Source organism: Cylas formicarius, unplaced genomic scaffold (genome assembly GCF_029955315.1).
Source record: "Cylas formicarius isolate icCylForm1 unplaced genomic scaffold, icCylForm1.1 PGA_scaffold_2__14_contigs__length_35257938, whole genome shotgun sequence".
Lineage (NCBI taxonomy): Eukaryota > Metazoa > Arthropoda > Insecta > Coleoptera > Brentidae > Cylas > Cylas formicarius.
In genome coordinates this window covers 3,883,714-3,910,526 of record NW_026844319.1, presented here as the reverse complement: position 1 = coordinate 3,910,526, position 26,813 = coordinate 3,883,714, and the positions used below count along the sequence as shown (strand labels likewise).

General features: G+C 37.2%; 1 protein-coding gene across 1 annotated transcript in view; it reads right to left on the bottom strand.

Moving 5' to 3' along the window:
- Positions 1-26,813, bottom strand: part of LOC132698056 (irregular chiasm C-roughest protein) — a 243,869-nt gene that overhangs the window by 17,581 nt on the left and 199,475 nt on the right. The window contains exons 5-8 of the mRNA XM_060663905.1: positions 14,314-14,568; positions 13,056-13,234; positions 5,338-5,617; positions 1,357-1,608 (exon numbers count right to left, since the gene is read on the bottom strand). Coding sequence (XP_060519888.1) covers positions 1,357-1,608; positions 5,338-5,617; positions 13,056-13,234; positions 14,314-14,568 — 966 coding nt within the window. The remainder of the gene's footprint in view (positions 1-1,356; positions 1,609-5,337; positions 5,618-13,055; positions 13,235-14,313; positions 14,569-26,813) is intronic.

Below are 26,813 nucleotides of genomic sequence, written 5' to 3'. Positions count from 1 at the left end.
ACCTAACCCAAAAATGTGGGCATTGATAAAATAATTGATTATTTTACCATGACGACAAATTGTCTGTGTCTGTTAATCAGTGTCACCTCGGTTGTCTCGCTTTCGTCACAGTGCGTCCTCTAATTAATATTTCACTAGATTTTTGTTACTTGTGGAAGACAAACTAAAAAGAAGCACGTGTTTGATAATCAGGAACAATGGAAGACATTTGTAAATTTGCAAATGTGAGACTGCTTCACTAACTCCTCATCAAACTCTTGCTCTATACCTAGATTTAGATCTGTCTGAAAATAAATACAAAATGGGGTCCATCCGGACTGCTTTCCAAGCTTATATAAGTTGAAGCAATCCTAATCTGGCCTCCTACCTTCATTAGTAACAGTTACTGAAACCTCACTTGAAGTGATCGAACCAACCAAAATAATGCTTTTCTTTACGCAATGAACAAATTTAAAATATTTTGATAAAATATGCGGTGTTGCCACCAATTATATTATTGGATTTTCGAATAGCCACTTTAATAAAAATTTCAATTATATAACATAGTACGGGTTACCTTTTTGGCTTAATTGGCAGATAAAATTTAAAACTGGGTATAAGATTTAAATTAATAAGATATGAAACGGGAATTTGTCTATCCAAAAATGCAATAAAATGTAACAACTTCTGTATTATTTTTTTTTTGTAATCCCCGTAGGTTTCGAGATAAGGTAACGGGCCACCCTGTGCATTTGTTAGATTCGATTGCTTTGTGTTATTTTGAAACTTGTTTTAGATAAATCTTAAACGAAATATTTGGAATTACAGTTGTCTTCAGGTAAGCGAGTATTCACTTGAAGGTACTTGGCCAGTTGAAACTTAGTGTTCATCAACATTTCTCATTTTCCATTACCTTCAAACAAACATTCCCTTTCTCCTCATAAACATAGTTCTCTCTGCATTGGGAACTTAGGCAGTCGAGGCACCTAGCCCTTATACAGAAACTCCAGTTTATTTCCTAATCAGTTACGTAATTTCGTAGTACAAGAAATAAATAATCTAAACTTTCCATAAAACAGGAACTGTACTTCCGCGAGAGAATCGGACTCTTCTAGGGGGAAAGAGCTACTGTACTTAGTCGAGAGTACAGGGCCCTTGCAGGAGAGGAAGAGTAAAAGTCTGCACTATAGCAGTAAGTTGCTTTTATTTGAACCTTCTTCGCTACCTATTATTGGTGTGAACAATTTGACGCTGATGAAAGAGAACAGGCAACTAACACCCAAACATGAATGAATGAATAATTTGCCTGAAATTTTGATATTTAAATTGGAGACAGAACGAAAGAGAGTTAAGTGAAACTGAGCAAACGGCACTTACCCTTGAGATATATGGCGGCCTCGGCCCCGACGTCAGGAAAGCCCGGAACGTGAGCTTTGCAGTAGTATTTTCCAGCGGTGAACTGGTCCACTCTTAAGGTGAGATTGGGACTGGTGCTTACGATCTTCTTAGCGTCCTCGTGGTACCATGTGATATCCGGAAAAGGGTTTCCGTCCACGTCACAGGTTAATACGACGTTCGATCCGATATCGGACTGGACCGACCGTGGTTTCGATCGAAATTGTGGAGCATCTACGAAAATTCGTTAATGGTCTACAAAGGGTTAGTGATATCTTAAAATCTAAGAAGGAAATGCGACATGTCAATGAGTCGCAAAATATCTGGTACATATCTATGACCAATAATACTAATCTTAACTGGTCAATAAGTTGGATGATCAACATGATATGCTAACGTCCAGTAATGTAATAATGTAATTCTAAATATCACCTGTACATATTTAAACTTTTTCACAAAAATTTGCAAATAAGCTCAAGATACACTAAATTACAGGAATAAAAAATTGTAAACAAGAAAAATGTATCAGTGTATTCAAATTTAGTGCCATGGACCCATATCGATAAAACGGGGACCAAAAGACACTGGTTAAGAAATATTTTCTTGTATATAACCACATTCAAATTTAGTTTAAATGGCGAATGTGACGTCATCCATACTTTTTTCTCTATAGTTTCATCAACAAGTAAGCAAATGTCTAGGTGCCATAGCGAACCAATAGAGATAGAGAAAACCTTTTTATATAAAAGTTGTTTAAAAAATATATTTATAATATTGTGACAAAAAGATGGTATGATGTTATGTTTTTATTTCCAGTCGACCCAATTTACATTTGTTGTGAAAATTGACCGTCACTTGATCTGCGTTCCTCCTATATCGGTTGTTTTAACTTGCTGACGTTTCGACAATCATGGCATATACATTGCCTCAGATGACTGATTCCCATATTGGTGACAGGTAAAGACCCGAGCCGCGGTTAAGATTGCTTGGTTGCTTATAGATTTTTTTAGATCCTCGGATTTTTCTTTCTTCTTCTTCAGCGATGCCGCGAGACAGTTTTAGTTAAGCTCTGAAAAAGCTAACAGGATGATCGGCGAAACGTCAGCAAGTTCGATTCATCAACAATCGACGCATTAGGAATCCAGAAGATGTGTTAACAGTACATAATTAAAATGTTTTTAAATAAGCCAGAGTTTATTTTTATTTATTATTTGATTTTATTGTAGTGTGAGGAATCCAGTCCAATATAAAATCATCAACTGGAACTTTTTGTAGCTTAAGAAATGTTAAGCTCGAGATGTTATTAGTTACCACTTTGACTAAATATCTAAATATTGAAACTGACTTATTGAGTTGTATGTAGAACCATTTAATGTCTCCTTCTGGGAAAACAGCGATTTCTGGAGTGACCATTTACTGTTATTTTAAAATTATCAATGTTGTTGTTGCACATTTGTCGCGTTAGTCGATAAACTAATACGGTAGCTTTCTTTTTCATATATAACTTATTAAACGCTTGGTAGCAATATTTGGTGTCATTAATTTATACCATCTTTGTCATTCCATTAAGACCCTGTATAAGAACACCAACGAAGACAGCATCGAAGAGTCCCGCGTTAAAAATACCACTCACGATCGGAAACAGAGTGCAAAAGCGTAGTACGGAATACATACACAATCAGAGGAATATCTTACGACTCTAGCGAGCATTATCGTAAATAAGAGAGCGGCTAGAGTTGGAAAACTACGGCGTTATTTCGAGCAATTTTGCAGGCATCGATCGTCCGTGGGTTTTACTTATAGCGTGTCCTGGGAATGTCTAATTCCGTGCCAGTTTCTATCTTTATGCGAAGCAATTTTTGTAGACAAATTGTTTTCGCAATTACTTCCTTTTGAAGCAGAAGAAATGTTATTCCGGTAAATAATTTTGCTTACTGAAAAATATTTAAGTCGTTTAATAATGATTACAGCCAAATTCTAATATTGGGATTTCTAACTCACATTGGTTCGAAATTTAAGTTATAATAATACTAGGCATAATAAAATTTGAGAAACCTATACACTGTCGTATACACATAACATATAATTAAATAAAATTAAATCTTAGAGTTGTAGAAAAAATCCAACAAAAAATTTTGGAAAGAAACCGGACTATACTGCCAAGCACCTTAATCCCCTTTTTCCTGCATACCCCTTCGAGATGTACCATCAGCCCCTGTGTATATGAAACACTAACACAGACGGGACAATATCTAAGTTATCAGTCAAACTATTTTGGAGCAACGAAACTGATAACCAGCAACGGCAAGTGTCCAAGCATCTGCCGATGATTTTTCAAAGAAACTTCCACAGGCTACTGTAATGCTTTTTACAAAACTTCTGGATTCCTCCTGCGTCGGTTTTTGCTTAGTCGAAATTGCTGAAGAAGCCAACAGGATGATTGGCGAAACGTCAGCAATTTCGACTAAGCAAAAACCGACGCAGGAGGAATCCAGAAGTTTTGTAAAAAGCATCTGCCGATGGCTGGTGGCTATGAAACAAGGATATAAGAAAGACAACGACAATTTCTAAACTTTTGCTTTCGATCTCATTTCATTCTGTCTAATTTTTAATGACCAGCACTACTCTGCCATCGTAACAGTTTTCCGTTAACCTTGGTATCTGCGTTCCATTTCTTTAATCTTAGTGAAACCTCTCACCTTGCTCCTCACACGTGACACCAAGATTTTGGGGAGAGTAGTACAGAGGTGGGTGTAAAAAGGGTAGTTTTATACTCATATTGCATCCCGTTTCACTAAATTTCTCTAACATGTTTTTTACAATTCCTAGAAAACCATTTATAACATCAGTAAATGAAGCCCACGCAACCTTTTCAGATTCGATCATGATATGCTTGCTTTCAGCGCAACATAATTTTCGCTACTCCAAACGTTTTTTATAATGGAAAACACTCTTTCTTCCTCTGCATTAGCACCGGGTAGGCAAAGTTTTTAAGCCCCAGTTGCATTTTTGTAAAATTATCAAAAACTTCAAATCATCGGACACGAAAATTGATATTAGCTTGCCATCTTCGAACTTTTCATTGGTTACAAGTTCCTTCATTTATGAATGTTTCATTATACAATAAAACAGTTTTTATTGTGGCTTGAATGTGTCCAATATTTGGGAAGATGGCATTTCCCATTGTAAGAGGGATTCCTCGACTGTTAAGTAAACTCAACTGGTATTACGATTTGCACTTAATTCATCTGTTTGGAGCATATGTTTTAAAATGAAAAGAATGAACAACTCCGTATTTCTAGCTCTTATTACGCATTTGGGTTCTCTATACATTTTTAGACATCCTACTGCTGATATTTCCTTACCTATAAACAAACTTGTTTTATGGAAAAGTGCGGCAGCATTATCAGCGAATAAAAACCAGAATTCTGTTTCTGGATTGTTCAAAAAGTTTTTAATTATTATGGGGCGTTTTGGTATTGACCAAAAGTACGACTTAAGAGCTGGAAACAGTTAGTAAGTATATATAACTATATTGAAAAATCCGGGATAATCCAGGATGAGAAGATTTTTCCAGGACGTTGTAGGAAAAACTTGAACCTGTATTGTATATGTCCGCAATCGAATTCACCCGCCAATCTCTATTAATTATTTCAACCATGTTAGTGAAGGCTTTTAGATACAAGAAAACGTCTGTGTGCCATCAACCATGATACACCCAGTATAGTGGGTACGATTTTGGAGTATTTTTGACGATCAATTCGCCTTACGTATTTACGGTAACTCTATAATAACAGAACTATAACTTAACTCTAAATTATACAATGTTCAGCACTGTTATCTTAACCTATTTTCCGATCCTACCGCCATTTTAAAATTCCTTTTTTTTTCAACGCCTCGTTTGGATGCTTGTAAAGTTTCCTAGGGTGCGAGTCGTGCGAAAGAAATAAAATTTCTGCTTACAGCTGATATCCAACGTTTGGCTCTCCTCGCTTTTCCCTACGGCATTATGAACCTCGCATTTGACGATGGCGTCGTGATGTTTTCTGGACACGTTGTGAAGGACGAGTTCGGTCGTGTAGTCTCCGATCAAGGGCTCGTCGTTAAGGAACCATTTGTAGGATACATCCTGGGGATTGGCGTCCGCTAAACACCCCAACCTAACTTCGGCCCCTTCAGGGATTCGCCCGCTTGAGCTTGTGCCCGAGAGGACGGTGACCGTCACTTTGGGGGCGTATTTAACCTGGAAAGAGGAACGCGAAGTTTTATTAAAACCGGTAAAGTTCTTTCATTTCGTTATGCGGGGTGATTTACTAGTAATTGGGAATATGCGGGGTAGCTATTTCGGTTTTTTTTTTGTATCACCATAATAAATGCAATAATTAAGTTTAATCAGTATTCATGTGCGTATGGTATGGCGTTGGAAAAATATTTAGTTAACATCGCCAAAATAGTGCGACGATCATGTCCCTCAGGAATTTATAAAAAGACAAGGATATACTCATTCAGTTAATAAAAAACATATATGTGAATCTTTGGCGCTCTCTCTCTCTCTCTCTCTCACACACAGTGTAATTGTCTTGATGTTCAATCCAAAGGTAGACAGAATCTCGAAATGGGATATCATGTATTTTAGCAGCGGGGTAACTCAATCACCTACACAGTTTATGTTGTTAAGTTGAATGACTTTTTTCTTTATTATATTCTGAACGTATAGTCTGTACCTGCCGACAGCAATAAAATGGACTCTCGAAGGTTTTGGTAATAATATAATTTTTTTTTATTATTTTGGGAGAAAAAACAATGACATTAAATATATACGATAAATTCATAACTAGGAATATCTCTACATAACTACATTTTTATTCTAATTGTCTAAATCTAATTCTGTTTCCCCTTCAGTCATCATTAAGGTTAATTATAATAGGATTCATGTTGTTTTGTATGTCCTCAATTTTTTAATGTGCTATACTGAATTTTTCCAGCTCCCAATTGGTATGTACATTTTTTATCAAATTTATAACACTGAATTTAAAATCAATATTATTTGATGAGGCTAGTGCTTTTGGTAGCAGACGGCTGTAGTAGCTTGCGTTATTAATGACAGCAACACTGTTATTAGGAATATTTTTTTAAAGATTGTTTTGAAACCAATTTTCAAAATAATATTCTTTGCAGACAACAGCAAGTAGTTTGGGACAAATCCGTCTTCTGACCTGGTATTTGAAAGTGCTTTCGTCTGACAATTTTGAGTGGAATCAACCCGTTGGATATTATGTGGTGTGTATCGACCATGTTTCATCAAGGTAAATTATGGATCTGTTGTTTAATTGTACTTAAATCCCATTTTACAAACAACTTTACGGAGGCTTATATTTAAATTGGTTTCATCTTTTCCTAGCCTCTTTAATGAAGACAATATATTTTCCTTCTTAGTTGGTCTTGATCACTATTGCCAATACGGTGAGCATTATTTTCGAAAAAATAATAGATGGAAAGAAGTTTAAAAAGTTAATAAGCAACTCAGCAATGATGGTTTAAACATAACTTGAATTCTGAAGATGGACGCTAATAAGTTCGAAACGGTGCATCGCAGACCCGTATTCATATATATCGTTGAATTTGCCTTTGAAAGGACTATCCAAAAATGCAATAAATATATTATATTTAAAAAGATGTAACGTTGTTTTATCACCGTGTATATAAAAAAGTGACGATTAGGAAAAAAAGTCATTTTAATAAAAACAACTTTTGTATTTATTTCTTTTTGTAATCCCCATAGGTTTCGAGATAAGGTATTGGCTCCCTTTAAACAGGCCACCCCGTACATTATGCTAAGTAAACCATTCTAGCTACTACCACAGGCGCACGTCAGGTTCAAATGACTTGTTGCTGTTTTAGTACAATTTTTTGATTCTCCAGTAATTTTCATAAGACACTCCCTTGTAACAATAAAGTCATTATTTTATCTAAAGGATTTTATTATTAATGAATAATTAATGGATCACCACGTATATTCCGAATAAAACGGCCGCATTTTGGCTTGGCTTGATTTTTTAATAAAATTTCCCACACTCTGCAGTTTCAATTTATCACTTTTTCGATATATAAATTTCGCCGATCACTTAATCCTCGGATAGCGCAAAGCGGATGCGACCGTCCCCCTTTTTTAACTATAAATCGATAATTTTCGTGTCCCACATATATATGACTCCCCGAAACGCATAAAAAATAAATCAAACCGAACGATATCTATTAATTTTAATTTTCGGCCGGTGGCTTTTATATTTCGACAGGCGGAATATATTTTTATTAATATTCGCTCATATTTTTCTTTAGCCCGTGACGTTTTCGGCCATGTCGGACAACAGTTCACCAAATTGTTTATTGCGGGGCAATACATTCTCGTTATTGGATTACCTCCCGTCATCAATTTTATAAACAACGTTACCTTCTTTCAAACAAAAATTGATACGTATTTCTAAAAATAAAACAATATATACGTATGCAATACATGCTCCATCCAATGAAACCCGATTGTGCAGATCCAATCCGGTGATTACTAATAATAGATCACGGGCCTGAAGGTGCTATTTATCGTCTTGTTAAATGACATCAAATTCGGTGGCACGTGCGTGTCTTTTGTTCGCTGACTACGCAATGCAAACAAACAGGAATTAAACACATCCTCTGAAAAGAGAACCAGTAAAACTGGTTGGTGTCATATTGGATACATATTTGGTCTGGCAACCTCAATCAGATTATGTGCACTTCAAGGTTTTTACTCAAATATATGTCTTGAGACAACTCAAAAGGGTCGTGGTTCATATGTGCCATATGGTATTAAACTTTAAGGAAATTCACAGAAACATAAGATCTTTAGAATCATTTTTGCTCTTGAACAGAATGTGAGTTGAGAGAGCGATCTAGAAAGCCATCATTTATTTCGGTTTTGTTGAAAGTTGTTTGCAAGTGAAAGGAGCCACTATCGATGGAAAACGCGATTGGACTAGACAAGAATTCTTCGTTTTCTACTTTGTACCTGTTTATATTGGGTTGTTCGGAAAGTCATTTGGTTTTTTTTGGGGAACATGAAAGGCAGTACGTCCCATTCAAGCTGTAAAAGTTTTTGGCGAGTGACCAAACTTGTGTGAGGTCTCGCATTATCCTGGTGGAACACTACACCCTTCCTGTTGATTAATTCGGGCCTCTTCTCTTTAAGTGAATCAGTCAATTTGTCCAGTTGATGACAATAGACTTCTGAATTAATCGTTGTATTGTCCGGCAAAAGCTCAAAAAAAACGATTTCTTTGACATCCCACCAAACGGAGAGCATCACCTTTTTTTGGTGAATGTTGGCTTTTGACACGCTTTGAGCCGGTTCATCTTTTCTGCTCCATGACCTCTTGCGTTTAACATTGTTGTATACAACCCATTTTTCGTCCCCAGTAATAATCCGCTTCAAAAATGGATCATTTTCTTGACGTTTGAGGAGCCAATCACACACGTCAACGCGACGACACAAATTTCGCTCCGTAAGGATATGGGGCACCCACACATCGAGCTTCGAGGTTAAGCCCATGCCTTTCAAATGGCCATAAACAGTCGAATTCGACAAATTTAATCTCTCACCGATCTCTCGTGTGGTTATTCGCCGATTTGCATCAACTAATGCCTTTATCGCACCTTTGTCAGCTTCGACCGGCCTTCCAGACCGTGGTGCATCTTCGACATCAAAATTGCCGGATCGAAATTTTGCAAACCAGTTCTGGCACTGGCGTACTGTTAACACGCCTTCTCCATACACATCCGTCAATTTTTTTCTCGCTAGGACAGCATTTTTACCTTTTCTGAAGTAAAAAAGTAAAATATGACGAAAATGCTGCTTATTGCTCTCCATATTTAAAAGGGCACCAACCAAAAACTACTGCGTAGAATTAATAGAACTTTTTCACACACAAGCCTTGCAATATCAGCTCTCAAGACATATAATGGTTATGTGGCTTAAGTGTGAAGTTGGTTTCGAAAAAACGTAATTAAGTCCTCTGACGGGAAAAAACGAAATGACTTTCCGAACAACCTTATATATTATTTAAGTGGGAGCAGAGCTAAAGGAGGGACATGAACATTGTCTGAATCGAGGTTAAGATTGTCTGGTTGCTGATAGATTTCTATAGATTCTCGGATTTTTCGTTGGTAGAAGAATTGATGCCATGTAAGATTTCGTGTCCGGATTAGTGATTGTGTTGGGCACCTGCTGATGAGTTGATTTGTCGTAGTCTTAATGCTCTTTCATTTTCTTTGAACCTAATTGATATTTTTCGTTCGATCCCTCCAATATATTCTTTGATCAAAGATGTTGAGAGATTTCTGGACAAGTGGTAAATCTGTTTTTGACGTTATATTTCTTGAGAACTTTTGAAGTGTATTTTATGACGCAACGTTTAAGAGAGAAGAGCAAATGTAGTGTTTTAAATCTCGGTTCAGTGACTCGGGTTGAAATAGTTTTACTAATCTGTAAATAAGAGGGTTGATAACCGATGATTTTTGCTGTTCCCGATGTTTGTTCAAACATTTGACTGTTATAAGAAAAATATGTTCCAGACAAGCATTTTTCAATTAAGATGAGAAGGTTTGGTTTAACCAATATCGTGCCCCTCCATTGGTAGAGGAGGATGCGAGCCAGTCCGATAAATCAACAACCAAGGCAGGAGGACAATTTGTAAATAGTGTAAATAGTGTGGAAGTTTCTTTGAAAAATTACTTCCGGAAGAACTATTGCAATTGACTTTCACTGCTAAACCAGCTTTTAGGTCACTTATTGCACAGGAATAGACCGGATTTGCCATTTCATGTCATAAGTTTTTCAATTCCAGTGTCAAAAGTATGTCTATCAAGAATTACCTACTGCAGCATGGTTTTTATACTTTAGACGAATATATGTCTGTATGTAGGATCAATATTGTAATTTGTTACTTATTTGTTTGTTATTTTGGTTAGTTTAGTTGGTTAGTTAGCTTTGAAGAATGTTTTTCCGTTTGTATTTGTGTGCCCCTAAATATAAAGTTCTATGTAAATGTCGTCCACAAAGATTGATGTATGTTGGGTGAGTTACAAACTACATTTTTCAGAACTTATATGGGTTTTAGCAGGGACGCAACACGACATTCAAAATGAAAGATCTGAAACTATTTGATCAAGCCACTGAAGAAGTGAGAGAAGTGCCTAATTAGCGAAGAGGCGAGAAGAAGTGCAGCATGTCATTAAAGGAAAGCAGAAAAAGTTAGACCTTCACTACTGGACCGATCTGGCCCTCAATTCGTTAATTATAACGTCAAGAAGAGATGACAGTTCCTCCGATGTCGAAGAATATTATGTTTTTTTACTATTTAAAATAAATAAAATGCTGTGCTTTTTAAAAGTGTTTTATCAGGACTACCGGGTCGCCTGTGACGCACCATTTTCCATATCCATACCTACACTCAAAAAAAAGAAAGAATTTTGCAATACCGGACAATGAAAGTAGCTTAAGAATTTAATGGTTAGTCCTCTTGCAATGAGTGCCACTTGTAGCGTTAGTTGACGAAACGGAAAATTTTACGGGGAATTCCGGTAAAAATAACGCCAAACGATCGATCAATGTTTGCGCTGGATTCCGAAAGAGAAAAAGCTCTCCAGCAAATAAAACCCTCCTACCTAAAGGAATTTTTCACGTTAATACAAAACGCAAACAGTGACTTTGATTAAGGCGTCTTCGGAAATCGGATGTTTGATGGATCGAATATTAGAACAGCGAACGACACAACTCCATTTACTGTATCGATTATGTTTGATAGAAAGCTGGGAGGAAGTAACATCAAATATTTTTTGGGGCTAATCACAGAAATATTATAATTGAAGTAATAAATAACCAATAGTAATTTCCAGATTATTTTGCCTATTATTATATGTAAACTTAAAAACACGTAAGCAATTAGGATTTTTTTAGTAGGTAGTATTTAGGAGTTCTGAACTCTCTCCTACTTATGTACAGGACCGCTGCGTCATCAAGCTAAGCATTGTTCTCGATTTAATTACCATAAACATTATTCAGTAATTAATGATACACTGCGGTATTCAACTCTAAAAAGCGAAATAGTATGTGAAAGAAACAAGCAAAACTTTAAAAGGAAACCCCAACAAGCAAATGCATAATAATATAGAAACAGGAGGACCTACTATCTTTCCAAATTTATAAAATTAAATAGACTTTTATTTCAGTTTTTTGATTACTATTTTTTGTACAGATAATTTCAAAAAGAAAATCTTACGTTTGTGACTTTATCAATGAAAAAATGTAAATTAAAAATAGAAATATAAATTTTCTGTCGGAATTATTCAGGTAGCTAATAATAAATTTGACTAATAATAGTGATCTAAATCTCCATTAAGCAAGTATCTAACAACGTCTTAAAGTCAATAAAAACAATTGCCCGTGATAAAATATGCATATTTTTTCTTGAAAAATATTAGACTGTATCTGTAAACATGTCTTTTTTACAGCACTCATAGCAAGTTTTGTGTATTGCAGTTCTGTTTTACTGAGATTGTTTGCCTTTTTGTAACATTTATAAATATTGAAAAGACATAATTTTGACTGCACTTAATCATAGGTCTAACAGTTCCTTTTGTGCAATCAATATTTGACCTACTTGACGTACATTTCCCCAGCAAATAATTCCGTATGTTATGTTATGTTATATAACGCATGTTATGTATGTGAATATGATAGTTTTGCTGGCTCTACATTTCTAATTTATTGTCTTTCAACTCTCGCCAACAGGCTAGAATGTTTAGTTTGACTCTTGGCAATCTGCTACATAGCCAATGCAAGTTTGAACCTGTTCTCTGAGGCTCCATTTATTTCTTGGCGGACACTGTGCTCTCCGTCAGCGAAAGTTTCGAAATTTTAATATGGGTTGTTTGCCATCAAAGATATTATTCTATTCATTATGTTATATTTTATTATTCCAAATTGCAAATTATATATGCGAGAGCAACTATAACAATTCACAGAAGAAACAATGGGAGCTTCTGCAGCTTGTATCCAAGGCAAGGCAATAGTGAAGTCTGAGGCGGGTGTAGACAGCGTGGAGAATTGTTGATTTTTAATTTGAACACCTGTTTTTTGCACACCCAACACTTGCGCACCACAATCATAGTCTTGTAGGACGTATGCCACAATAGTAATACCGAAAACACGGAAAGACGCTATAACAAAATCCAAACGAAGTGTAAAATGTCGTTATACGGCATTAAATTCTTACGCAGAAGAGCTGTAAAAGAAGATTACACTCATTTTGCACTTCTAAAGCATCTGTTCGCTGTAGAAGATAAGAAGTGGAATGAAATAAACACATGTTTAACTTTCAAAGGCAAAAAAAATCAATTTTCTTGGAACACGAATTAATAATCATTATGTGGATCTGGAAAACGCGTCCAATAAGGCTTTTGAATGGAACTCGAACTTGAAGCCATACATAATCTCTCTCTAGACAGTTTTTTCACAAAGTTACTTTAAAATTTTATAAATGGCAGAATGGTAGAATACGCCGCTGAACCACAGAATGTTGAATATAATACAAACGGCTGCCAACCGTTTATTACATTCAACAAATTTAATTCAATTTTTCCCAACTTACTTCGAGCTTTAATTTGGCAGATCTGTGCGTCCTCTCGGCCGTGTTCTGCGCTTGACACGTGAACGTCGTGTTGTGGTGTACTTTCCGCGGGGTGAGTTTCAATATCGATTTGGCCGTGTACCTCCGATGGTCCGGGAGTTCTTCAACCAGGTATTCTATACCCTCCGTTAGTACGTTACCTGAAAAAAAATTCGACGCCATTGAACCAATGTAAATTTGCGTGAGGCCACTTTTAAAATCGATCCTGCACGCCAAAGTATGAATATTTGAAAATCCGATATCGACTTGACAGTTAATCCGGTGAATGATTTATTTCATGCGGTCATTTTTGACCAATACTATGTACGGTTTTTCAATTTAGACTTAAAATTGTCAATTCACCGACCGGCATCGATCAATTAAAACTTTTATACAATCCAATGGTAGCTAAACCAGGAATCCACGGGAAAACAATATTTAATAAACATTACTGTCAGCGATATCCGCATCTGCGAATAATCCCATTTTGGCTTCTCACCGCAAAGCCCGTAACTATATTTCTGTTAAAATTGTTACGTCCAACTGTTGCTCGGCACGAGAGGCAATCCAAAATCTGACCGTACACGCACCTGTTATGACACCGCCAGATTTTCGAACGAGCAAATGGACTTTATGAACCGGACGTACACTCTTCGTCATGAGACCTTTTTTAACTAACCGATCGACTCAAATTAATTTAATTGTATGGTAAAGGATATAGGGATATAAGGACTTTGTAAAAAACTTTATAATTTTTTCATAGTTTTATAAGAAAGTCAGTCGTGCTATAAGTTTAATAAACACCAAAGTATTTTAAGTTTTATAATATTGCATCCAAAACGTTTTCGTTACTTTAATTATAAAAGCCTTTGCATTCTGGATATTTCAGGTCCTTTAAAAAAGTTCTAGAGAATTCTAAGCTCGAGATTCTTTCGTCAGATTACAGATATCTCCACGCTTAGTATCTGGTGGATACACCCCTTTCCTTGATTCTACATTTCTGACATTATTTTTCTAAGTACGCTTCTTAATGTCGACCTGGGCTTACAGTCTTACCATTATATATCATATGTGAACCAAGTAAATTTGTTCATATATTGTTTTCTAATGTTACAAAATGGCTATTTCTAAAATGTGAGCGGGCTAACTGCTCAGTTTTTATCTGTATCCGACACAATCAAACTGTTTTATGGGATAATGAGAAATATATATATTCTTCACTATTGTTAACAGAACTTACCGTGACCATCTATCCATGTGATTTCCGCAGCCGGTTTTCCCCCGTAACTGATACACTCTAGCTCTATTTCTCTGTCTTCGGTCGTGACCATGTAATCTCCTTGTACGATTTTAGGAGGATCTGGCGGTACTAACACGGTTAGAGTTGCGAAATGGCTTCTGATTCCCGGTTGACCCAATGGTCCGGGCGACACTTGGCATTCGTATTTCGCGTCGTCGTCCAGCATCACCGGATAGATGTCCAGAGAGTAATCACCTGCAATAAAAGTTTTAAACAGTTTTCAACATCGTCTGACATTGTTGTTAAATCAGAGACAATTAAAAAAGTCTTGCAATAATACTTTAAAGTGATTATGTGCATTAATTTTATGGGTATTTTAATACCAGGTAAAAAGGTAGGAAGAGGAAACAAATTTTATTTTATTTCTAGCTAAGTAAAGCAATAATAGCGCATTTTCCAATGTCGGAAAATAATGTCAACCAAGTTGGACCTTCTTGGCGTGCGATCGCACATTCCAACCTCACTGCTGATAATAATAATAATAAAAATATCTATTTTATTATTTATTTATATTTAAAATATATACACATTTACTCAAAAAATATTTTCGATACTGGGCAAATAAACCCCTACAGATGAAAACTTGGAAATGGGTGCAATATTCTTTAATATACGTTTTAGAGTCAAAAATACTTTATCGGCATTTACAGATGCATCCCACAAATTGATCTCTTAACGGGACTCCACCTTCGCATAGTATAAAATGAGTAAGAAGATTTATGAAAAAACCCGAACTATAAGGTTTCATAACTATCAGAAACATTGTTATAATTTTAATATCTGCTTAGGCAAGGCAATCACAAGTGGGGATAATGTGAGTGGAGTCTCTTTGTGATACTCTTATTTCAACTCTAAATAGTGTAAACTCTATTTAGAGTTGAAATAAGAGTATCACAAAGAGACTCCACTTACATTATCCCCACTTGTGATTGCCTTGCCTGAGCAGATATTAAAATTATCACAATGTTTCTGATAGTTATGAAACCTTATAGTTTGGGTTTTGCTTGCGTTGAAATACAAATAAATTTTTCCAAACCATGCCATCAATCTCTGTTGGCTTCTCCGAGAGGTCATCGTCATTTCCACACGACAACACCAAGGAAAGATCATCTGCATACATCACAAAAACCGTATCAAGTAAAATTTTCAATATGCAACTACATATAATATGTAGAGTACAGGGTTAAAAGATCCATTTTTATTGCACTTTCAGGTCCTTTCAGATTGTCTCGAGTATAACATATAAGTTTATCTAACGCTCTCTGACAATCATTCCCCTGAGACGCCTCCGTAAAATTGTTATCTTAACAATAGAATCGTATAAACTTCTAATAATAACCAACGCCGAGCCAACGGGGATACAAGAGGTGTTAATAGGGCGGAATTCTAGCGAAAGAATCAGCCGTATCTTTTTCCTTTGCTTTACAGCAAAGGTGAATCGGCAGGGTTGGATTACCAGCTAAAGTTTGAACAACAGTTCCAATGGGTCGGCCAAGAAAATCACTTTCTTACGATCTTTGTTTAACCGCCAACGGCGTCGGCGGTTAAACAAAGATCGACGATAGTTACAAGTATATTAAAGGGCTAGTTCGGCCCTGGCGTGGGCGCAAACCTCGGCGGGTATTCCCAACGGCGCGAAAGCGCTGGCAATAAACCCCGTCTTTTTATATGAAATAGTTACGTGCCCGAAGGTGTTCCAATCGCTGGGCCGCCTTTTATTACCGCGAGATATTGTCTAGCCCGATCGCGATGCGGACATTTTACCATTTCGACATCTTACGTGACGTCATTACTACATTTTTATTCCCCGGCGTTTTCATAAAACACGATTCCGTTAGGGGACGATTACAGCGCGGCCTAAGTTGTTTACGTCCGCATTATTAGTTTTCTTGACTTGCCCCGTAGAGGGTTGCGTAGCCGCACCCGGTAGCAATCGGAAGGACAAAGAATTTAATTTGGTTTACCGAGGAAACGCAATTTCGTCGCGAGTTTAGCGCCCGGAACAATCGATCGTGGAGTCGCGACGGGCAGGGTCCGCAAACTTTATATTTCGGACTAACTTTGAAACAGTCGATGTTCGGGGGCGTATGTTTTTGCTTCGGATTATTGCAAAGTTAAATCTAAATCTTGCGATTCGGACGACAACTTTCTATGGTGCGCGAGGGCTCCGCTTCGGACCTGAGATTAAGATCGGAAGTTAAAAGGCGCGCAATATACTTTAGAGGATTTTGCAGCTTGCAACGCCCGGGAGAAATTTTTGAAAGCAATTAAAGCATTGACTTCGCCTATGTTAGTGCAATGAATTTGTAGTAACTACTTAATTATTGTAGGATTAATTAATTAGCGATGAAGAGTCTACACCCGACACAAAAAAAAGTACTGTAAATTGAGTTCTTCAAAATGTTTCCGAAAGTTTCATTCTATTTTTTTTTCAAAGAAACATCCACAGGTTACTGTAATAATATTTACCAATCTTCTGGACTCCTCCCGCGTCATCAAACTTGCTAACGTTTCGACAATTATCCTGTTGACTTCTTCGGAGCTAAACTGAAACTGGCATTCTACTCTGTACCTGCGTATATATTGTTTGAAGGGGGGCGGAGCTACAGGAGGGACACGAAGATTGTGTCGGATGACTGATTCCCATATTGATGAAAGGTAGACCTGAGTCGCGGTTAAGATTGTTTGTCTGGTTGATTATAGATTTGTATAGATTCGGCTCGAGGCTCTTTTATGTTCTTTGAGCCTAATTGATATTTTTTGTGCTGTCTCGCCAATGTATTCGCCGCATATGCACAGAATACTGTAAACGTCAAACGGAATTTTGTCACTGGCGGATCGAAGATAATGAAAGATTTTTGAACAAGTGGTAAATCTGCGTTTTACGTTATATTTCTTGAGAACTTTTGATATGTGCTCAATAAAGTTTTGAATGTAACAGGACAACAGTGCCAAGTGTGGGGTTGCCTTCGAACTCGTCGTCTTTAGAAGGTTGTGTTGAAGTGTATTTTGTGATGGAACGCTTAATATCTCTGATGTGGAAATTATTAGGGAGAAGAGCAGACATAAGGTGTTTTAATTCGGGGTTCAGTGACTCGGGTTGAGATAGTTTTAAGGCTCTGTACAGATGAGAGTTGATACCCGATGATTTTTGAGAAGAATGGTGATGTGACAATGCATTAAGGTATCGGTCTGCGTGCGTAGGTTTTCTGTAAACAAAATGACCCAATGTTAGGCCTGATTTAAGAATGGGAGCTTATTGTTAGTTTCTAATTCAATGGTAGAACCTATGTTAAAATCTTGGAGGTATTGTTTATCATGATGCCAAATACCAAAGTATCATCAATAGCGGTTCCATAATTTCGGCTTTTGATGGAAGATGTCACGAGCCTTTTGTCAAAGGCTTCCATAAATATATTCGCAATGACATCATAATGGAGAACCCATAGCTGTTCCAGAAGTTTGTTCACAAATTTGGCACAAGAAAAATATGTTCCAGACAAGTATTTTTCAATTACGATGAGAAGGCTTGGTTCCAGACTCTCTGATTTTAATATATCTGAAATAATGGTTTAGTAAAGAAGGATTCTACGTCTAAACTAATCAGAATGTAGTGTGGATCTTCTGTAATAATAATATTCATTTTCTCAATAAAATAATAGGAATTAAGTGCGACACTATCAGTTTCAGTAAGGGTATTAATATATCAGCTAGATATTTTGCTAAGAAATATGTTGGAGAACCACCAATGGTCCTGACAATAGGCCGAATGGGTAATCCTGAATCCGGGGGGTGACAGACTTTTGCACGGATTCTGATAACGAGGAAGTCTTAATAAAAGATTTGTTGACGCTACGGCCTATGTTGGTGTCAATTACACAATAATATATACGTATATACCACGTGGGACACACTGCTTACGATAGCATTTATGCAGAATCTGCGGAACTTCAGCTTGCATTATAAATAATAATTGTCGCACATCATGATTTTTATATTTATAATAATAATAATAATAATAATAATAATAAACAAAACATTAAAAGCAAATCTAAATACTGAAACGTTAATTATCCGGTTTATTTAAACTTCTTTCTGTCAATGAGTGGCGAAACTAAAGGGCTGCCTTAGCTACAAATCTGTAATTTCATTTGTCCTGTCATCCTTAGATGATGAATGAAACTAAATTCTAATATTTCCTCCGTATTCTGTAATTTTAATATCTCAAGATTTCCACCGGCGGACGGTGGTGGGTGTAGACGTCATTACTTAGAAAATTAGAGGAAAATCTTTTTTTTATAGCAATTTTGTCTAAAACGTTAGGTATGACCTAAAATTTCAGTTCCAATAAAGACTCCCGTTTTATCCTGAAATATATGTTGTATTTAAAAAACTTCAAGGTAAAGTGACTTTAATCTCGAATAAAAATAGTCTTCGTCAAAACGAGATTATTTTGCTGTTAATGACGGCAACGCGGAAACGTTATTGGGGGGTTACCGATTGATAAAATAAACCCCAATCATCAAGATTAATTGTAATTGTTCGAAACTTGGTGAGCCGTTTATCATCCAAAGTGGTCATTCTCAAGTTGTGATCAAAAGCTCGATATTTGTTGCGGCAACTTGAAGCTCCGCAAAGCCCATATATCATACGGCAAAACTGGCTTTATCTGGGAAAATGGGCCAAAGGGTTAACCGTGTGTCCACCGCCCGGGGAGGTATTACACCCGGGTTCGAGCGTTCCCGGTCCCGGCAGGGGTTTTGTAAACATTACCCGGTGACGTAACGTACTTTACTGCGATCTTGGGAGTCGCGAATTGAAGTAATCTCGAGTTTACGGTGAAATTGTGTCGTAAAAATTAATAATTTCTATCAGTTTCTTGTCCGCTCGCATGACGACGACGTTGAGGCTTTGCGTGACGAGGGCGTTTTATGGTAATTGAGAAAATGTTCCGGCCTTATATTATACAGTGAGGTCGTAAACTCGATCATATTGGATTTGTTTCGGACTTTTGGGTGGTCGTTTGATTGCAGAATGAATTCTCATCCTCGAAGTTCGTTGGATAGCGGCACATTTGACTGGAAATTTCTAGGGCTATGTTCCCGTTAGGGTGGAAAATTTTTGAATTTTCATTGACTTGATGACCTCTTTATTAAAAGCTGTCATCTCCTTTTAACAACAGCATTAGAACACATTTTCTTTTTTAGATAAACTGCAGCACTAGCAATGTGATCTTGATTATGTGGATCTTGATTATCACCTTTCTTAAGTGACATTTATATGAAAAGAAAATTATATATAGTCGATTCTTCGTCTATTTAATAGCTTGTCACGGTTCCGTTTTATTATTACCCTTTATTACCGCATTTAAGATATTAATTTATGAAAGATTAGGACTGTCGTATCATTTGGGCGAGAGTCCTTAGTGAACGTGGCTAACCCCGATTAGCGGCGTAGCGCGGCATCTCTGGGTTGGTAAAATACTGGTTGCATAGTTCCCGAAAATTACAAATTCGGATTTGTTCCTAATGGGTTTTTGTTTTTTTAACGTTATACATAGCTGCTTTACAGCGAAGCAGTAGATTTTTCTATCGAAGTCCGTAGTAGTTCTGTTCCGGATTTCCGAAGTATTGGTTTGGAAGTGTTAGGTTGGTATTGTGCCTAGGGTTATGTTGTTTTGCTAGTTTTGGATCGGTTCCTATTCTCAGGCCTCGATTCCCTCCAATTTTGTGTGGCGGAGGATTTATATTTAAGGTGGTCAACGGGGTTTTGGGACTCCTTTTTCCTCGATGGATTTGATGGCGGCAGAAGCCTGGTGAAGGTCATTGGAATATTGGTTGGAAATTTCTCGAGTTCGGGGATCGAGCCTTCCGCTGCGGCTACTGCGACTTGTTGCTTGGGTGCACAAGTTTCCCGAGAGGGGATTTATCTGCCGTCCAAGTCCCGATAAAGACTCCTAGGGGCACCCGACATCGTTGGTCCCCCCGTTAAGAAAACTCTCGTGGCCGAGGTAGGTTAACCTTGCTCTAATCTGGCACTGTTTTCTAATTCTATGCTGTTAGGGGGGTAGTGTTTATAGAGACGCTTGTTTTAGGTTTTTTTTTTCTTCCCTCCTTCCCGGTTTTTCCGCGTGTCCCGCTTGTCCTGGTTTGCTTTTGTTGGATTTGTGGAGCTGTGACCCACTGATTGGCACGGAGCCTGCCAGTGCACTGTGTCCGGACTTGCTATTGTTGGATTGTGCGCTGTGACCCACTTATTGGCCGAGCCCCGTGCACTGTATACGTATTCCGCCTACAAACACTTGGGCTAGGACGTGGCGAGCGGTGGAAGCCAAGGACAGTAATGCAACGGGACATGAAACTATGAAGCATGTGAGGTACCGTTAGTTATATGGGATTTTGTTAATGCTATAAGTGACCCCCCCCCTGTTGTGACGCACCCGTATGAGTGGCAGTAACCAGATTTATTCCAACATAACCTCTGCTATCGCACGTTACAGCAACTGTTCTCCGCGTGCGCTCTGTATACCCCCGGTGCACACTTTACTAAGTTTCTCCCACCTTTTAATTTCAACTGGAGGAAAATCACCTGATACACCCGTAATTTAGTTGATCGAGCTATAATATTGTGCATTGGTTTAGCAAGTTTCACCGAATTAGGTACTTAGTAATTTAGTTATATTATTTCCAGCTTTAATTAAATTCATTCGCTTAAATTTAGAGTTTCATTTTCTTGCCCCATTTAAGAAGTTGAGCTCACTGCGGAGGTGCCGAGGTACAGAACAGGCAGAGCTTTTTCGTGATTTGGGAGCTCACTTTTCGCTGTTTAGTCTGGTTCAGCTGCGGTAACCAAGCCGGACCGTAGATTCACAATTCACGTGGCGCCCAGAATTCAACATTTTGTTAGGACTTGGTGATAGCAGCTAAACTACCCTGAATATCTACGGGTAACCTAGCCGGGTATTGTGGTGCCATTTACAATACGCCCCTGCGAAAAGAATTTAATTCGAGTCCACATCTACTGCCAATACGATTTAATTTTCCTTCAACTTTTCGTTTTATTGCAAGTTTGCTTCCTTTAGTTCCTTAATTCATAGTGTTTATACCATATAACTTTCAAATAACGAGTTTATTAAATTTGATACTGGCCAATTTTTTAAACTACACGGAGAGTTTTACCGCAGCGACTGCATTTATTGCATTGGCTAGCCAATAAACCCTGTGCAAAAACAACATTCAAATAACCTAATTTAATTAACTATATTTATGCAGCCGTTAGATTTTGGCCGGCTAGGAATGAACGTTGAAAACAAACACCCATTAAATCAGAAAACATTTTTATTTTCAGTATTTGCGCGTTAAATTTAATTTTCCATTTCTACGTACGGAGAACCGCGGTAGATTGTAAAATTTTTATCGCTTTACGGTAGTAACAATTTTTTGCAAAATAAACCGTTGAAAAAAAAATCGTTTTATATTTTATGGGATGCAATGCATTTTGCGACGTGGTGTGAAGGTTTCGTGGAAAAACGTGGATCAAAAACTAAGAGTAAAATCACAACCACACCAATGATGATAAAATATAGTTTCTTAATGCAGGTTAATCTATGCCACGGATAAAATGTGTAAATTTGATTTTTGCGGATAATTATATATGTGACACCTAGTGTTCCTTTCGAAATAGAAATTCTTTTGGTTTAATTTTTGATATTATCGCAACAATTCTGTGCTATAAAATATAAATATAATGTATAAATATTTTGTGCTACTACCCCAAACCGTTATCTGATAAGGATTAAGGATTAACCTGTAAGACGCAATTTTCAGGACTTCAATAAGTAAATGATATGACAGGAGATGCATAACATGGTTCTTTCTGATCTTCGATCTTCTTGGAGAAGTTGTGTGTAGAGTTCAGAAATTTCGTTTATATGAGCATTGAAGAGGGTAGGTAGGTCGCAATATATTTTTAAAAGTCAAATCGATACGAAGAAAACGGTATAGAAGCGGATGATGATTTCAACGTGAACGTCGATAATGTAAAATGACGATGATGTATCCACGCGATTGATCCCTCAATATTTTTGTAGGTTTCTTTTAACTTTTGGTTCATTCGAACTGTGTCGCATGTCGGCGCAAAGCGAGTAATTTGAATATTGACTGACGCTATAGGTTGTTGTGTATTCGCAAAGGGCCTCGTCGAGACGTACATAAAACTCGAAGAAAGGGAATATTTATGCCCCACGAACGCAGTAACTCCTAGACGGGCGTTTTATTTTCGATTCCGGGAGGTCTTTGGGTTTGACGATGCAAGTAGTGCACCCATATCTTTCTCGTTGATCATAACTGGGATACGTTTAGCACAGCTTACCAACTTGCTGTCGGGTTCATCATTCTGTTGTTTGCCGTCGGCAACGATATAAGAATGAATTTAAAAAAAAACACCGTCACGATGTTTTCAGTTCAGTCAAATCCCGAATTATATATTTAGTCCCCATCCCGCTTATGAAATTCTTTTTCCCCCAAATGGTTGTTTATATTTTTGCTGTTATGTTGTTGGTTGTTTATATTAACTGGCAGAGTTCCAATAAAATTGGTTTAAAGGCAGCCTCGCAGTTCTCAACAGCAACAGAGAGTAGCCGTTCAGAATATTCATTTTTTTTAAAAGTCCTAATCTTAAAAGCTCGAAGCCAGCAAGAAAGAAATTGTTTTAGGCAGTTTCGGTGTCAATTGTACTGGTAAGTTCTAGAAAATTTCATCCCAAAATGGCGATGGGCAAGAGGATCAGCGGAACATATTTCTGTAGATAGTACTGAATTATATCAAGCTGATACTTATGAAACTTATGGCATCTCTTTAACCAAGTTGATTTGAACCTTGAACGTGGATTAAGTTGTCAACTCTTTGACGTGAAATTAAATTAAGAGAATTTTACTTACTGAGATGTAAATTGGTCAGTTTTCCGCTCAACATAACTTCCAATAATCCCTTAATCTTATGTTAACCAAAAAACTTAAAAATCTTTTTAAACGTCAGGTGGTGGAAACTGACTAGTTGCAGAGGGAGAGTACCTATCAAAATTTTCCAATGGGAAATTTCCACACCCCGTGGATCAGATTTTCTCTCATTTGAAGCTAAAGTGACTTTATGCAATTTAAAATGTGTTTAAAATTTGGTTCTGGATTTACTTTTGGTTTCGTTATGTTGTTGAATGAATTAAGATCAATAACCAATCAGCAACAATAAACCACATTAGATATGTTGAGTGTTGTAGCAGTCAAAATGCAAGACCTACCAAATATAATAGATTCTGTAGTTTATCATATCAAAATGTTTGATTCGCATCTCAATGTATTGAAAGTAAAAGTAATGCTCTTTTCGAAAACTCCAGTAAATATACAGTGGTATGTCATGACGAGGAGAAGTGAAGTTTATTACATATCTAGAAGCTAACAAGGGAGTTTCCTCGAGAACTAAACAAGCGGGGAAAACTTTCATGAGCATGAGTCTTTCATAAATAAAGCGGATCTCTCTCAGAGAGCTTACAAACAAAATGGGGTGGGTTTTGCTCTATCAGACCAATGATTGGAATTTTGTGGTTGGTACGAATGCATGCTTCAACGAATCCATAAGCAAAAAGAGTTACTGAACACCATCAAGTAAAGAAAAATTCAATATTTCAGTCATGTAGGAAGAGATAAAGATTACTTCGGCACATAATAAAGGGCAAAAAACTCGGAAAAACATCAGAAGAAACGCACCAAAATTCGTGGCTGAAAGATGGGGGTCAGGTAGATCGCTACCTTTCATGAGGACAGCGCGTGAATAGAATGAAACGTGAAAATCAAGCAAAGTAAAGTAAAGGTAATACAGTATAGTGAAGCTGTTTGACTGTTTGACCTTTGAAATTATTGTATTCTGTAAGTAAATTAAACAATAGTAATAAATCTACTTTTCCGATTTTACATGTTGAAAGTATTGCAAGCAAAAACGTTCAAATTCAAAATCATTATTTAAAAATTATTTAAATTGTAAAATCAGAAATTCAGTTGTTAAAATTGCGCTAAAACGAATCAAATGCGCTCAATGTGAACAAGGGTCTCAACGTTTTACTAGTAATAAACGCTATCCAAATTTAAAGTGATGCCGGTGGATTTAATCAGCATTATAGGGAATGGGTATAGATGTTTTCGCCGTTTTCCAAAATAGTTTCTCTCCGGCTCGTTATTTACAAAACGAATGCTTGAAATAAACGCTTTAATGCACCGATACCGTATCCGCAAAACATGCCGCGACCGAATCGAGTGCCGTTTTAAAAAAAAAGTGGGGTGGAAATAAAGAGTCAATTTTGCAACGCACGCCGACGCTACATAATTCATCCCCTCGCTATAAAACTGCAGCCCGCCGTAAAGTGAGAAAGAAATTCCTGTTTTATGGCCGGGGTTCGCCCGCCGGTCCGGCGAAATTTGTCGACACTGTCACGTTTTTTCCCCGTCCGCTTTGCATATAAAATTTTCAGCTCGTCACCGGCTAAAAAAAAACAATGGAGATGTAAAATTGAAAGGCCATGAAACACTAAGCTAACCAAACCTTCAGCTGTCGATCTCTAATCACCAATACTGGCTTCAGATTGTACTGTACTGGTACATAAGGTATAGAAATTATGCTCCTGCTGAGTCTCAATGGGAAACGTTTTAAACATGAACCATGAAAGAAGTTTCAAGAATTGGATGAAGTGTTTCTTTCTGTATGTGGAACATAAGTAATTGCCAAAAGTTTTCCGGTCTTCAACGAAATGAAACAGTTCTCTCCTCCTCCTCGCAAGATGCGATAACAATCTGACCAGCTCTTTCTAGCTGTATGCTCAAGTAATTTAAGCTTTTTTTAGAGTACACAAATGAAGCTTCTCTTAGAGTATTCGAACAGAAACTTCTATAGGATGTTTCATTTTTTGTAGTATCCCTTAAAACGCACTTCTAACGGATTCTCAAGATTTCTTCTAATGGCTAGCTAAAATGAGAGTTTCAGGAAATTACCGCGATTCTCCTTCAAATCAATTAAATACCACTCTTTTTCTAAATGTCCTCGGTCCCATCTACAGTTCCACATGAACAACCTACCTGTCGACTTTTGAATGTTTGATAAAACATTGTTGCTTCAATATTTCCAAATTTCATTCTCTCAGGATCTGCTGCTGACGTTTCGGAAATCATGCTGTTAGCTTTTTCGGAGCTAAATTATCTGAAACTTACGTTACCTTTGAAGAAGTCAACAAGATGGTTGCCGCAACGTCAGCAAGTTTGACTCAACAACAAGCGACGCAGGAAAAATACAGACGTTTTGTAAATAGTATTACAGAAATCTGTGGAAGTTTCTTTGCAAAATCGGGATCACCAAAATACGAATCACCTGGAGTGTAGACAATTTTGCCCCCTGTTCTGTCCAGAATATATCGAGCGGTTTAAGCAAGCAGCACATCTCAGCTAAAGTCTAAGCCTAAGCCAGTGATTAAGGTGTCAACATGTGGGTATTGATTCACAACAACGATCTATTTTTTATTTTTTGCGTCCACAATCATAGTTTTGGTTTTACAGATACTAAATTCCAATCCAAGTATCTCACTCCTTTTCAGACGACGCCAGTGTCATCTGCGAACCGTAGATTATTTATAATTCTCGCATTGATAGAAACACCTCCGTTGTAGTTCACAAAACATTTGGTATCGTAGTATAGTCTGGCAATCAAGGATATCAAATGTCCAGGGCCATCCATAGCTGTAACCAATAGACTATCGTAGAGTGGAATGTTGTATTCTCTATCTTTCTCTGTTTACGATATTGCAGCCTAAATATTATCACCTCAACAAGACCAAAAAATAATTCTATAAAGGGGACTTTCAGCGGGAGGGAGGCGACTTTTTTTGCGTTTCAAACCCGATGGACGTTGAATAAATTCGTCAAACCCAAACAAGTTGTTTGCGTTCCGTTCGGTCGCCGCGATTTTGTTGGTGAAAAGCTAATAACGACACTAACAAGCGGCCGCAAATCAGACACACAGACAAAAACGCAAACGTTCGCGATAAAAGGTAAATCAAAATTCATGAACGTCATTTACGCATCTACAAAACAACTGGTGAATATTGTTCGGATCGGACGTAACCTCAAAATAATGTTGCGGATTTTTCGAAACGAGCGTTTTGCGGTCGAACCTTTCGGGACATGATTAAAAATAAATTTACCGGCAGGCAAAAAGCCATCAATTATGTTTTTATTCCCCGGGTTTGTATAAAAAATTTATTTTACGCCCCGGTTTAGGGGTTCGATCTTACGTGGTCGTCATTATCGGCCGGCAGACATCTTTAATCAACAAAATACGAATGCGTCAGCTTAAATTGCCTATCGATTGAATATTTTATTGGTTTCTCGCAACTACTTGAACTGA